The 15,580-nt window shown below is 36.2% G+C and overlaps 1 protein-coding gene across 2 annotated transcripts; it reads right to left on the bottom strand.

Moving 5' to 3' along the window:
* Positions 1-7,228: 7,228 nt before the first annotated feature.
* Positions 7,229-15,131, bottom strand: LOC133800709 (uncharacterized). Of its 2 annotated transcripts, XM_062238743.1 has the most exons (4): positions 14,363-15,131; positions 12,196-12,529; positions 10,301-10,448; positions 7,229-7,511 (listed from the first exon to the last, which is right to left on the bottom strand). In XM_062238743.1, exons 1-4 carry the CDS (start codon positions 14,839-14,841, stop codon positions 7,504-7,506), a joined length of 969 nt encoding a protein of 322 aa, XP_062094727.1. In that variant the 5' UTR covers positions 14,842-15,131; the 3' UTR covers positions 7,229-7,503. The 2 variants fall into 2 exon arrangements, with proteins under 2 accessions (XP_062094727.1, XP_062094726.1); XM_062238742.1 differs by lacking the exon at positions 7,229-7,511 and having other exon boundaries at positions 9,957-10,448.
* Positions 15,132-15,580: the final 449 nt, after the last annotated feature.

The following is a 15,580-nucleotide window of genomic DNA, read 5'->3' as shown; positions in this document are numbered from 1 at the left end:
GGGGTCTTGTTAGTCAAATAGGCATATGCCCAAGCCTACAACATACACATCAATAACATATAACATATGAAAACATAACACATAAAATAGCATAATCATAAACATGTAGATTCTAGCCTATTTTCCTTACCAAAGTTACCGAGATTATGGACTGAGTTGGGATTGTTGGAACACTCCTAAAACCATAAGAAAGAGTAAGTCTAAAGAAAGGAGATGAAATGAAAGAGATGGAAAGACTAAACCATAGAAAACATACTTACCGACTTATATGCTTAAAAGCTTGGATTCCCTAACCAAAATAAGAATAAGGTTAGGGGACTGAGTAGAAGGTTTTGAGAAAGGAAATAACATAAAAATACAGAAAAGAACTAGAGTTTTGGGTTTACCTCAAAGATTGCAAGATCAATCTAACATCCACCGAAATACTATAGCACTCACTTACTTCCCAAAGTGTTTGATAAGCTTATGATGTTTAAGCTTATAGTTTTTTCCCCAAACCAAGTGTTTACACTCTCACACTCACTTAACACTAGCAGCCTCTGAACTTAGAGCAAATGGTGAATAATGGCTGGGTACTAGGTCCTATTTATAGAGTTTGGGAATGAAAATATCTTGATTTTACTTGAATAAAAATAATGGCTTTTTAGGTGAAAATCATTTGAATAATCGTTCAGCAGAGGCTGAAGACTCGTTCAGAAGATGCTGGACTGTTGAAGGAGTTTGAATGGCTGAAGGGAAAAGAATTCAAATGTATTTGAATTCATGCTGGTGGAGGCGATATATCGCCCCCTATAGGCGATATATCGCCTGGACCTTTGTTCCCGAGGCGACCGTGCATCGATTCGTGTTTTCCGTATCTACGTGCTGCGACATATCGCCCCCTATAGCTGCGATATATCGGCATACGCAGAATATTTAAACACGAATTTACACATTTTTAGCTAAGTTTGAATGGATTAAACAGCCTTGACTAAGCCCTCAACGTGCTCAAAGCTGCTGACTGACCCTATACATTCAAACTTTTACCCTTATTTAATTTAATCCTCAAAAATACTTAATCCATAATTACCATTCAAAACATGTGCTTAAAATCCTATTGGTTGATGTCTAAACCTTATAATATAATAATATAATCCTTAATATCAGTCACATTAATCAAACCTTAGGTTATACTTAATATTCTTAAACTATAGGTTAAACTTAGAAAATCTATAAGTACTACTATGAGTGTCCAAATAACTCCCGGTCTGAACCAAAAATCCAAAGTAACAATGATAACACTAAACATACTATAATACTACTAAACAATTAGCTAAGTAAAGTTCTTGGACTCTACAATTCTCCCCTACTAAAAAGAATTCCGTCCTCGAAATTTACTTACCAAATAACTCCGGATACCGGCTCTGCATGTCCTCTTCCAACTCCCACGTTGCCTCGCGTTCAGAACTATTGCTCCATAGGACTTTAACTATAGGAAAGCTCTTGGACCGTAACTGCTTCATCCCCCTATCTAGGATGCTAACCGGTCGTTCCTCGTAACTTAAGTCCTTCTGGAGTGCTATGGTGTCGTACTTGAGGACGTGAGATGGGTCTGACACATACTTGCGTAACATCGAGATGTGGAAGACGTTGTGACTATCGGCTAGTGCTGGCGGTAGGGCTAGTCTATACGCAACTGGTCCCACTTTGTCCAATATCTCAAAAGGACCTAAGAATCGGGGACTGAGCTTGCCTTTCTTCCCGAACCGCTTGACACCCTTCATAGGAGATATCTTCAGGAAGACTTGATCTCCAACTTGGAACTCCACATCGCGTCTCTTGGTATCTGCATAGCTTTTCTGTCGGCTTTGAGCAGCAAGCATACGCTGTCTAATAAGCGTTACTGCTTCTTGAGCTTGCCTAACAGCTTCGGGCCCTAGAAGCTGCCTTTCTCCTACCTCGTCCCAGTGTAACGGTGATCGGCACCTTCTTCCATATAGCAACTCATAAGGTGCCATCTCGATCGTCGACTGGTAGCTATTGTTGTACGAGAACTCGATCAGCGGTAAGTACTTGTTCCACGATCCTCCGAAGTCAAGTACACATGCGCGTAGCATATCCTCTAAAATCTGAATCGTACGCTCTGACTGCCCATCTGTCTGAGGATGGAAAGCTGTACTAAGACTTAACTTAGTACCCATGGCTTGCTGTAAGCTTCTCCAAAATCTTGACATAAACACTGATCCTCTATCTGATACTATCGTCTTGGGGATTCCATGCAATCGTACAATCTCTTGGATGTAGATGTCTGCATATTGGTCTGCCGTATAAGAAGTCTTAACAGGCAGAAAATGAGCCGACTTGGTTAGTCTATCTATGACTATCCAAGCAGAATCATGCTGCTTATTTGTCTTTGGCAGACCCGTCACGAAGTCCATGGCTATATCGTCCCACTTCCACTCCGGTATGCTAAGCGGTTGCAATAATCCTGCAGGCCGCTGATGCTCCGCCTTCACTTGCTGGCATACCAGACACTTAGATACATACTCCGCTATGTCCTTCTTCATCCCTGGCCACCAATAGACTGCCTTGATGTCATGAGTCATCTTGGTAGACCCTGGATGAACTGAGTACGGAGTATTGTGCGCTTCTTCTAGGATCGTCTTCTTAATACTCTGATTGTCTGGCACGCATACTCGATCCTTATATCACAATAAACCTTGACTGGATATTGAGAAATCTGTAGTCTTGCCTTCTCTGACTGCATCCATGTGCGTTGCTAGTGAATCATCATGTCTCTTACCATTTCGTATGTCTTCTAGCAGATTCGATTGGATAGACAAGTTAGCCAGCTTGCCTACAACCACTTCTATTCCGGCACTGATAAGCTCTTGTTGCAGTGGCTTTTCTATTCCGGATAAGGCTGCTAAGTTCCCATAACTTTTTCGGCTAAGTGCATCGGCAACTACGTTTGCCTTCCCCGGGTGGTATAGGATTTCGCAGTCGTAATCCTTTACTAACTCTAACCACCTGCGTTGCCTCATGTTAAGCTCCTTCTGAGTAAAGAAGTATTTTAAACTTTTGTGGTCCGTATAAATCTCGCACCGTTCTCCGTAAAGATAATGGCGCCAGATTTTTAACGCAAAGACCACCGCTGCCAACTCCATATCGTGAGTTGGATAGCGTTGTTCATACTCCTTTAACTGACGTGACGCGTAGGCTATCATCTTGTCATTTTGCATCAGTACGCATCCCAATCCTAACTTTGATGCATCACAGTAGACAACGAACTTGTCGTTGGGTGTTGGGACACTAAGTACTGGTGTTGAGCAAAGCTTATCCTTAAGCAACTGGAAGCTTTCCTCACACTTATCATTCCAGTTAAACTTTTGTTGCTTCCGGGTCAGGTTGGTGAGTGGAGTGGCTATCTTAGAAAAGCCCTCTACAAACTTTCTATAGTAACCTGCTAGCCCTAAGAAGCTTCTTACTTCCGACGCGTTCTTTGGTCTAGGCCAATCTTTCACGGCCTCTACCTTCGATGGATCTACTGCAACTCCGTCTTTCGATATGATGTGCCCGAGGAACGCCACTTGTGAGAGCCAAAACTCGCATTTCTTGAACTTCGCGTAGAGTTGGTGCTCCTTCAATCGCGTCAAAATTATCCTCAAGTGTTCCTCGTGCTCCACTTCATCCTTGGAGTAAATTAAAATGTCGTCGATGAACACAACGACGAATTTATCCAAGTAGTCCTTGAAGACCCTATTCATTAAGTCCATAAACGCGGCTGGCGCGTTAGTAAGACCAAAAGACATTACCAAGAACTCGTAATGTCCATAACGAGTCCTAAAGGCTGTCTTAGGGATATCTCCTCCCTTTACCTTGAGCTGATGATACCTGGACCGTAGATCGATCTTAGAAAATACAGTTGCGCCTCGGAGTTGATCAAACAAATCATCAATCCGAGGTAGCGGGTATTTGTTCTTAATTGTTACTTTATTCAGTTCTCGGTAGTCTATGCACATGCGCATACTTCCGTCCTTCTTCTTCACGAATAGTACCGGAGCTCCCCATGGTGAATGGCTTGGCCTAATGAAACCCAAGTCTAGGAGTTCTTGTAGCTGTGTCTTTAACTCCTTGAGTTCCGTAGGTGCCATCCGGTATGGTGCCTTAGAGATAGGCTCGGTGCCGGGTACTAATTCTATCGTGAAGTCTATTTCTCTAGTTGGCGGCAATCCTGGCAAGTCATCGGGGAAAACTTCTGGAAATTCTTGTATAACTCGAACATCTCCAACTTTGAGTGATGTCTCCTTCTCCACATTCGTGATGTTGGCTAAGAATGCTTGGCATCCTTTCTCCATCATTCTCTGAGCTTTGAGAGATGACACTAACGGTGTGCGTAGTCCTGAAGCTTGTCCCATGAAGCACAGTTTCTGGCCGTCAGGAGTATCGAATGTCACCTTCTTGCGTCTGCAGTCGATCGTTGCGCCATGCCGTGCTAGCCAATCCATGCCTAGTATGACGTCGAAGTCTTTGATCACCAGCTCTATCAGGTCTCCTTCTAGTTCCTTGTCCTCAATCTTGATTGGTACGCCTCGTACAATTCGTGATGATAGAACTACTTTGCCCGAAGGCAACTCGGTTGCAAACCTAGTTCTAAATCTTTCACTAGGTTTGTCTAGTTTATCTATCATTCCTAACGAAATATACGAATGGGTGGCTCCCGAATCAAATAATACATGACATAATTTATTGAGGATGGAAACCTGACCTGTGACCACCTTGTTGCTAGCATCCGCCTCTCCTTGGGTTAAAGCAAAAACCCGAGCAGGAACCATCTTTTCGTCCTTCTTTCCTTCCGGCTTTTGCTGAGGACAATCTTTCTTGCGATGCCCCTCTTGACCACAATTGAAACACTCCTTGGTGTTGGCACGGCATTCTCCGGGGTGCTTCTTCTGACATTTGGCACAGGACGGGTATTCCACATAGCCCGACCTATTTCCCCCATTATTTGGTCGTGCCCTTTTATTGTTGTCGGCTTGCTTGTTGTCAGGATGCCTTCTCTTCTGTCCGTTACCGTTGTTGTTGAACTGACTGTTGCTGGACTGATTGTTGTTCCGACTGGCCTGAGGTTGGCTCTGCTGCCTAGGTTCCGGCTGCTGGCTTCTTCTTTGCTCACGTTGGCTTGCAACCTTTCTACTTCAATTGCCGTCTCAAGAACGTCGGCATATGAAGTGTTTCCCGGGTTTGCTAGTTTAACCCCCATCTCGATCTTCGGGCGAAGTCCTCTAACAAACTTGTTCACCCTTAGATAATCGGTCGGAACTAACTCTGCCGCGAACTTGGCTAAGCGATCAAACTGACGAGCATATTCCGCCACTGTTAAGTTCCCTTGCTTCAGATTGGTGAACTCCTCAACTCTCGTAGCAAGCACTGCTGAATTGTAGTACTTCTTGTGGAAGAGCTCCACAAATCGGGTCCATGTCATAGTGGCAGCATCGTGGGATTGTTGGACCAAATCCCACCATATCCTGGCATCTTTCTTGAGTAAAGATGAGACGCAGGATATGCGGTCAGCATTATTGAGGTTCATGTGGGCTAGGATCGGCTCCACATTCCTTAGCCATTCTTCTGCTTCAAAGGGGTCCGTAGTCCCTTCGAAGTTCGGAGCGTGCTGCTTGCGGAACCTTTCGTACACTGGCTCCATGTGCTGAACAGGATAAGGAGCGTAGTTCGTCATAGGCCATCCCCCATACAGACCAACTTGTTGGGGTGCTGGGGCCATTGGCTGTGGCTGCGGCTGCGGCTGTGGCGGAGGCTGAGGCTGAGATTGAGCCTGCTGGCGTTGTTGCTGCAGAAGTTCCTCGACTTGCTGTCGTAGTCTGGCAATCTCTGCAGTGTTGTCAGCTGGCTGTGCCGGTGCGTTGCGGCGAGCAGTAACACGTACTCTCCTTCGGCGAACGGTAGGGACCGCATTGGTCGCTGGAACATCGTTGGAAGCGTTCCCGTTGGTGCAAGCAGATCTTCGGAGAGACATCGTAGCAGAGTTCTAACAGTTAAAAGAAACATGTTAGAACTTTTTCCTAATAGGCTCTAAGGCAAAAACTTATTCTAAAACAAACATGTCTCGGACCTATTTATTATGACTTTTTATGAAAAATTATATAGGTTTTTATTTATTATTAGAGTGGGTTTCTATACTTAGAAAAACAAGTCATATTTATTTTCTAAGTGTGTTTCTAATCATCCTATATGACTTAATTCTCAGGCTCGAAACTTATCTTTGTTCCAAAGTTAACCATATTGAGGGAGGGCTGGGATCAGTAAAATCGTTCCCACTACTAAGGCCCCCTAACTCTCAACAAGGAAACCAGGTTCATTGATTCGTATCCACCCTCACCGAACTCAGTCATTATTCATTTTATTTAGTATTTATTATGATTGTGAAAAAAAAATTCAAACTCACACATGATATTCAAATAGCATGTTTATTTATTTGGAAAACAATTTCACTTATTACAATCATAACATAAAAGTAAATAAAACAAATAAAAACTACTAATCTAAAAATCGGGATCTTCTACATCCGATCCGTCATCTAACATATCATCATCTATAGCCTCATAGTCATCATTATCATGAGCATCAAAATGCCCTCTAGGAAGGTTTGTGAGAATCCTATTCTTTTGCTCCTTGGTGAATTGAAATTCAAATTTTGCGGTGAACCTAACTAAGAGGAAATAGTATCTCATTGCTAATGGTGACTCATCCTCATCATTCATTTCTTCCCATATTTCTTCTAAGGCTGCTATTACAGGATGGAAATCTTTAAACAACCTAATCACTAATACATATTGTTCTGTTGATCTTAGCATTATTTGTTTAGCCTCTTGAAGGCCACCTATTGCTTGGTGAAACAAAAGCAACCTTCGTGTAATCCTTTCTAAGGCTCCTACGGTGTTTCTTGGCTCCCTTATTCTTTTTAAGGCCTTAATGGCTCGGATATCTTGGTAGGTTAAAGCTCCATTCATTTTTAACTGAAACACAAACACTAAAGTTGTTAGCTATACACATACACAAAGTAACTTGTAACTTGTAACTTAAACACTTACTTGGCGGTTCGATTCGGAGCTTTGAGCATGTGTATCGAGGAGAACTTCATGCGAAGGAACCGTTTTCTCTGATACCAACTGTAATGACCCACTAATCTAGACTAATTGGACCATTATCGAAACTATACATAAAACTTACATTTTTACGAAAATACCATAATTTATTGAGTAACTTGAAAATAAGAGTTATTTACAAATAAACAGAATACTAAGAAGGATTTTGGGATCCCATTGTCTTTAAAACAAAATAAGATTTAAAATAAAAGACATTACATAATAATGCGGAAAATACACATAAAAACCATAAAAACATAAAAGGAGACTATATCCTCGAATCGAATAACACTCGGCCCCTTGACTCCATTCATCATCGATACACATTCTCCAAGCGTCACGAATCTTACCGCCTCTAAACTTATTTTCCTGCACATAAACAGAAAGGAGTGAGCCTAATGCCCAGCAAGGAAAACCTAACACATAGTCATATACATAATTTCATAATAAAATATAAAGACATATCATAACACATAATTCACTTATTATAATGGCCATTATTACTTGGGGTCCCATAGACTAAACAAGCTTATGCCCATGAGATTAGTGGGGTCCTACCAGCTAAATAGGCTTATGCCCACAATCCTTTTGGGGTCTTGTTAGTCAAATAGGCATATGCCCAAGCCTACAACATACACATCAATAACATATAACATATGAAAACATAACACATAAAATAGCATAATCATAAACATGTAGATTCTAGCCTATTTTCCTTACCAAAGTTACCGAGATTATGGACTGAGTTGGGATTGTTGGAACACTCCTAAAACCATAAGAAAGAGTAAGTCTAAAGAAAGGAGATGAAATGAAAGAGATGGAAAGACTAAACCATAGAAAACATACTTACCGACTTATATGCTTAAAAGCTTGGATTCCCTAACCAAAATAAGAATAAGGTTAGGGGACTGAGTAGAAGGTTTTGAGAAAGGAAATAACATAAAAATACAGAAAAGAACTAGAGTTTTGGGTTTACCTCAAAGATTGCAAGATCAATCTAACATCCACCGAAATACTATAGCACTCACTTACTTCCCAAAGTGTTTGATAAGCTTATGATGTTTAAGCTTATAGTTTTTTCCCCAAACCAAGTGTTTACACTCTCACACTCACTTAACACTAGCAGCCTCTGAACTTAGAGCAAATGGTGAATAATGGCTGGGTACTAGGTCCTATTTATAGAGTTTGGGAATGAAAATATCTTGATTTTACTTGAATAAAAATAATGGCTTTTTAGGTGAAAATCATTTGAATAATCGTTCAGCAGAGGCTGAAGACTCGTTCAGAAGATGCTGGACTGTTGAAGGAGTTTGAATGGCTGAAGGGAAAAGAATTCAAATGTATTTGAATTCATGCTGGTGGAGGCGATATATCACCCCCTATAGGCGATATATCGCCTGGACCTTTGTTCCCGAGGCGACCGTGCATCGATTCGTGTTTTCCGTATCTACGTGCTGCGACATATCGCCCCCTATAGCTGCGATATATCGGCATACGCAGAATATTTAAACACGAATTTACACATTTTTAGCTAAGTTTGAATGGATTAAACAGCCTTGACTAAGCCCTCAACGTGCTCAAAGCTGCTGACTGACCCTATACATTCAAACTTTTACCCTTATTTAATTTAATCCTCAAAAATACTTAATCCTTAATTACCATTCAAAACATGTGCTTAAAATCCTATTGGTTGATGTCTAAACCTTATAATATAATAATATAATCCTTAATATCAGTCACATTAATCAAACCTTAGGTTATACTTAATATTCTTAAACTATAGGTTAAACTTAGAAAATCTATAAGTACTACTATGAGTGTCCAAATAACTCCCGGTCTGAACCAAAAATCCAAAGTAACAATGATAACACTAAACATACTATAATACTACTAAACAATTAGCTAAGTAAAGTTCTTGGACTCTACAATAGAACATCTTAAAAATGAAAAAAAAATTGAACATCAGAAGGTTGAAGATGAAAAACTATGTTTTTTTTAAAAAAAATTTGATTTAGTTTTTCAATTTTTATTAGCTAAATTTTAGGTTTGGAACTTTGTTAGTTAATTTAAGATTTTACTTTTTTTTAATTGATTTATTTTTAATTTATTGATTTTTATTATTTTAAATTAATTATTTTTTTAAAAATAAATTTTTAATGATTTTCAATATATTTAATAAATAAAAATTAAGTTGACCCAATCGGCTATCACCACATGTATCCTTTGACATACCTAACAGTCCAATGACTAATTTTCCTTAATGGAGCGGGGAATCCTCATCTAAATGGGGAACGAAGCGGGGATGAAGATAATTTTCAATCCCCAAATGTTAAATGGGACGGGGACGGGGATGGGGATAGCACTCCCCGCTTCGACGAAGCATCGTTTAAATTTTTATATATTTTTGTAATATTTTATATGTATTTTATATCTTTCCTTATGTGTTATTGTAGTATAGTAGTAATTTTTTTTAATATTTTAAATTTTATTTAGGATAATGTTTAATATTTTTAAATAATAAATATTGTGAAATATTTTAATTTACTTATAATTTATGACTTTTATTTTAAAATTTATTTTTTTAAATAAATAGGTTCCCTGTAAGGATTCTCCACCCTAATAGGAGATTCCCCACCCCCGCCCCCAACGAGGAATAAGTGACAATGGGGCGGAGACGGGGATTATAAATATAAATGGGGATGGGGACGGGGACGGGGAACACTCCCTGCCAATTCCCCGTCCCATGTGCATCACTAAGCCTATACATCAAATTTCTTTCTAACCTTTTCTTTTTTTTACATATAAAACCAGTACTATGAAGATTTGTACAAGTGTTTTTTTTTTTTTTTTTTTTTGTGTATAATCAAACTTTCACTCAATCCTTCAAGCCATGCCATTCACAGGTCCCGAATACATCAAGGGGGACCCTTTCCATAAACTTAACTTTCAGAGTAAGAAAAAGAAAATAAATTGATCACACCAAACCTGTACCACCAAAAAAATAAAAAGAGGAGTACTAGATAGATGTGTGTCATGGTATACCAAGACACTCCAAAACTATACTCCAGCAATCTTTGATGTTAGAAGCATGAAAATTTTGTATAGGAGAGTGATGACGATTGCTATTACGATCTGATCACCGATGGAGATTGTCTTACCAATATTTCTTTGTAACACTTTATTTGAATTTGAAGAAAAGTAGTTGAGTTTTATGGAGAAAGAGTAATCTGGGGCTTCATAAATGCCAGCTGGTACAAAAATCATTTTCCCAATAACACGCTTGAAATCATCTTGGAGACTCCATTCCTACAATCACCACCAATAAACACTGCTTAGAGATACTGTTAAGACTTTTATTAACTTGAGTTAATTGTTGAATTAGTTATTGGCATTATTGGTTGATTAAGTTTAAAAGTTATAACCAAGAGTATCTCTGAGTGCCAAAAAAACTGGTGCAATGCTATATTTAGCACACCTTAGAGCATCTCCAATGGAGTGCCAAATTTGTGATGCATTGCTAAAATATAGCTTACTTTACAAAAAACTTGCTCTAATAGTGTACCAAAAGTTGTGTCAAATTTGACACATGCTAGAAGTTTGGCCAAATTCGACACACAATATAACATGGTGCATATTTTGCATCACCACAATGCTACACTATTTCATTTACTTTTATGTCATTTTTATTATTTTAGTATTGTTTTTATCTATTTGCATTAAATATTATTATTTTATTATTATCTTATACTATCAACAATAAAATATAAACAAAAATGATTACTTTTTTTGTATATTTTCAATAAATATCAAATTAACATTAATGAAATATTAAATTTTATAACAGTTTTTACAATTGTGCATTTGAGCATAATGCTAAAAATTGTGTTAAATATATAATATATTGATTTTTTGTGCCAAATATAACACACTATTTACATCTCACATTGAAGATGGTCTTACAAAAAATATGACCCCAATGATGTTCCAAAAAGTGTGTCAAATTTGGCACATGCTAAAAGTTGTGCCAAATTTGGCACATCAATAAATATTATTTTATTTATTTATCATATTACCACTAATTATTATAATTAATAACTAACTATATATCATTTTTAGTTATTTTAATGACAAATTTTTTGGAGTACAGAAATTAGTTTAATAAAAAATAATAAAATAATTAATTTTTGTATATTGTTAATAAATATTAAATGAATTATTGACTTTTTGTGTTAATTTGCATCTTGTGTTAAATATTGTATATTTTTGTGTTAAATATTAGGCCAAATATAACTTTATTTTATTTTATGTTAAATTTGACACAAAATTTACATCTTGTATTGAAGATGATCTAATTATCTAGATTCTAAAAAAAGTAGATCAGATAATCAATACTCCCATAAAACCTCATGTATGAGTCATTTTTGGGTACCTACGTAGAAATTGTTATAGTTTTCTAATCCCTAAATATTGTAAGATTAGGCAAACGACCTACTTCTAAGAAAATAAAACTAATAATATAGCTTCAACTTTGTGCTTTAATTCTCTTTGGGTTGAAGTCCTATTTAAGTTTTGATATTCGTAACTTTTCTGCGACTAAAACTAACTTTTAAACTAATGTCACCCAATAACATTGGTCAAAGGAGTTAATTGATGTGCCACGCTACTTTTTATGACACTTGGACTTATCAATGTTGGCGTCAGTTGCAAACCGATGCCAATTGACGCCTAATAATTTTGGCTTCAGCTATGAATTGACGTTGAGAATGTTTTTCTCTAATAGTGTTCTCTCCCTTTTGGTTCTAAGTTTCAAGGGTCATGAGAAGTTTGTACTGAGTAGTATGAGGTTCTTGCCATGGGCGTTTAGAGCTTGTATTGGGAGAATCTTGGCTAATGTTTTAAGAGAGTTTGAGTGAGTATGTTGATGGTTACTATAGTAGATTGGAGTAAGGTTTAAAGGCTCCTTCCACCTATTGTGTGTGAAATGGAATACAACAGACCTATTTTAGCCATCACAATCATTTAAAATAAGGTTACAAAGAAAAACCCAAGTTACCTGTAGTTGTTTCCCAATAGTGACAACTAGTGTCTCTGGACCTGCATCAAAATAGAGATGATCTGCTTCTGATTGAACATAAATTTGGCAATGCTCAATGAAAAGGTGGAGGATCAAACACAATTGGGTTCCATTCTCATTATTGTTTAAAGTTATTTGGGTTTGATCCATGGAGCTTTGTTGGTGATTGTGTCTGTACAAGTAGGTAACAGACTCTTTTCCGTCGAACATTATTTTCTCATCGTTTACTTGGTTTCTGCCATCCTCCAACAAAATTTGACAAACTTTCTCAGCAATCGCTTCAAGTTTACTCCCAATATTCTTCATGTTTTCGCTGCGAATAAAAAGATAGAAAAAGAACCAAATATTTATGCATGCAAAGCCATCTCAACAACAATTTTAGCATTTTGTTAGTAACATCTTACACCTTATTTGAATCATTGAATGCAATTTTTTTTAGTTAAAGATTTCTCAAACAACAACTCGAAGCTTTTTTACATTGTTGTTTAGAAAAAAATTTCTGAGCATATGCCCCAAACATCCAAATGACACTAACAAACAGACATTTGGCAAAATAGTGATTTTTTGTAAAATTCTTCCATGAATTCTTATAATCTTCCCGATAGACTCGTCACCCTTTTTGGAAGGCTATTTACAAAGAATTAGTATGTATCGTTTTTAAAGTAACATTAAAAAAAGGAAAAATAAAACCTATCTTGATCAGTTACTCTTGATAAAATGTATATTTAATTACTTGTCAAAAAATAATACATAAATAATTAGCTAACTAATAAACACATATCTATCCCATCTTACCTAAGTATTGTTGGTGATATGGGAGATATTAAAGTAACATGATTTTTCAATCAAGAAGCAATTTTATTTATATATCTCTTCTATATAATAAATGTGTAGATAACGAAAATTCTTGCTTTTAAGAGTTTTTTATTTTTTATTATTAACTTTAACGAAATATTCTTATATTTAACAGAATATTATTATATTTAACTGTACTTTGTAAATACTTAAACTTAAATAAAATAAAATTAAAAATGAAAAAAAATTAAAATAAAATATTTTTGAGATATTTTACAGTAATAATTATTTTAAAATAACAAATAATTAAACAAATTAAAATATGATATTTTTGAGATAGTTTAGCATGATAATTATTTAAAAATAATAAATAATTAAACAAATTAAAATATGATATTTTTGAGATATTTTACAATGATAATCATTTAAGAATAATAAAATCATATAATTTATAACTTAAATAAAATTTAATTAAATTTAAACTCACTTATTAGAAAATATCATATTAAACATATAATATAATCTACTGTCAATTAGCAACAAATTGTGTTTTTTAAAAAAAAATAGCAAAAAACTTAAATTTAAAATCCACCTATAATATTTAATATTACATTAAACATATAATATATAATCTCAACATATAATATATAATCTCTTGTTGTCACTCCCAAATTCAAAAATTAGAACTAATATAAACTTAAACAAAAATAAATAAATTATTTAATTAAAATAAGATATTTATTTGAAATTTATATAAATTTAATAAAAACAATTAATAAATTTTATAAATAAAACTCAACAAACGTATATATTGTACATTGCTTGTATCTTATATAAAATAATAAGCATTTTGGTTGATAAGGATATAAATTATAGACAATCTGATAAATAGATTTCTTCTTCTTTTTTTTTTTGACAAAAAATAGATTTGTTATTTGCTGATTACTTTTTGGAATAAGTTTTTTTAAGTCTTTATAATTTTATTTTGCAGAATAGAATACCAATGTTATTACAACCATTAATCTTACTTTATTGATCGTAAAACTTTTATTTTGAATAGTAGTTGTAAAAATATCATTTCCTTCCTAATGGTACTGTACTATTGTCCACTTCACCTATTTTGATAGAAAAAGTTTCATAACAAATTTTATTTTGAAATTTATAATTTTAACATTACTTTTCTAGAGTAATTGAGTTTTTCTTGATACAAAACTAGTATATACTTTTTCTGAATGTACTAGTTACTCGGTACATAATAAGAATTAAATTATTGACAATCATAATACTATTTCTAAGCAAATGGGCCACAGGCCCAGCCCAAAAGAAAAAATAGCAAAGGTTTCGGGTTTACCTTAGCACCCGATACTTCGGATCATCTGCCCAATTCAGAATAGACTGCGTTCGTTCAGTCGGAGAAGAAACCCACAACATCTCCTCTTTCCGATTCCCATTCCTTCTTCGCAACACATCACTACTACACTCTTCAGAATCCCATTCACCGCCTTGAATCAACAACCATTTCAACTCATCCACCGAAATCCCGTGACCGCTGATCCGAACCAACCCAAACTTCTTACCCGAATCCCGAATCCGATCGCCACAACCTCCGCGTCCGCCTCGGAGATCTACCACCTCAGGAGTGGGACGAGTACGATGGGTTGGGTCTACTGGGTAAGAAGGCGGTAAGGCGAGACCGGGGACGCGGAGGGAGTCGTGAAGAAAGCGGGCGAAGGGCTCGTTTGAGGCGGAGCGAGATCCTTTGCCGGTAGGGATGGGAGAGGGAGGTGGGGTGGGATTCGTGAGTAGTCTCCTGGTGCGCAGGTTAGCCATGGAGGCGCAGAGGAATGGAAAGGTATTGAAATGAGATTATGATAATAATAATAATAATAATAATAGTAGTATGTGGAAATGTGGGGATGGTGGTGGCGGGACATGTACAGGTCGGCATTGATCGAGGGCACGTCGAATATGCGTACAGCTTACGTTTTTGGCTTAGTTGCTTATTGAGAATTTTGTCTATCAAACCGGGCCATGCGTGGGTCTCTTCTTTCTTTCTTCCTTTCCTCCCCCAACTAATTTTTCTTAATATTATTATTATAACACTATTCTTATTACGTCAAATTTTTTCTCTAACATTCCACTATTCATATCATATATTTGAGAATATTGTTGCTGTACCAATTTTATAGTTACTGATAGTCAATATTAATTATTATATTAAATTATATAAATTTATATCAGGATGCACCGATAATAATCTTTATGTAGTGTTAGTTACTATCATTACTTTTTAGTATATTGTTATTTTACAAGATCAATACTACGTGAAATATCATATTATGTTTAGTTAACAATACTAAATTTGAAACTTGTTATTAGATTGCACCAATAATATTATACCAATTTTTCGTGGTGTTAGGACTTATAATGCCCCTGGGGAATTTTCTTCTCCTAATCAGCATTTATCGTTAGAAAAAATAAAGTATATGTGATTTGATTATGAATTTAGATAGATGTTATCTTTATTTTTTTCAATCACAAAGTCTACTTGAGAGTTTTAAAATTATAT

The sequence above is a fragment of the Humulus lupulus genome, chromosome 9, assembly GCF_963169125.1.
Source record: "Humulus lupulus chromosome 9, drHumLupu1.1, whole genome shotgun sequence".
Lineage (NCBI taxonomy): Eukaryota > Viridiplantae > Streptophyta > Magnoliopsida > Rosales > Cannabaceae > Humulus > Humulus lupulus.
This window is presented reverse-complemented; position numbering and strand designations above follow the sequence as displayed.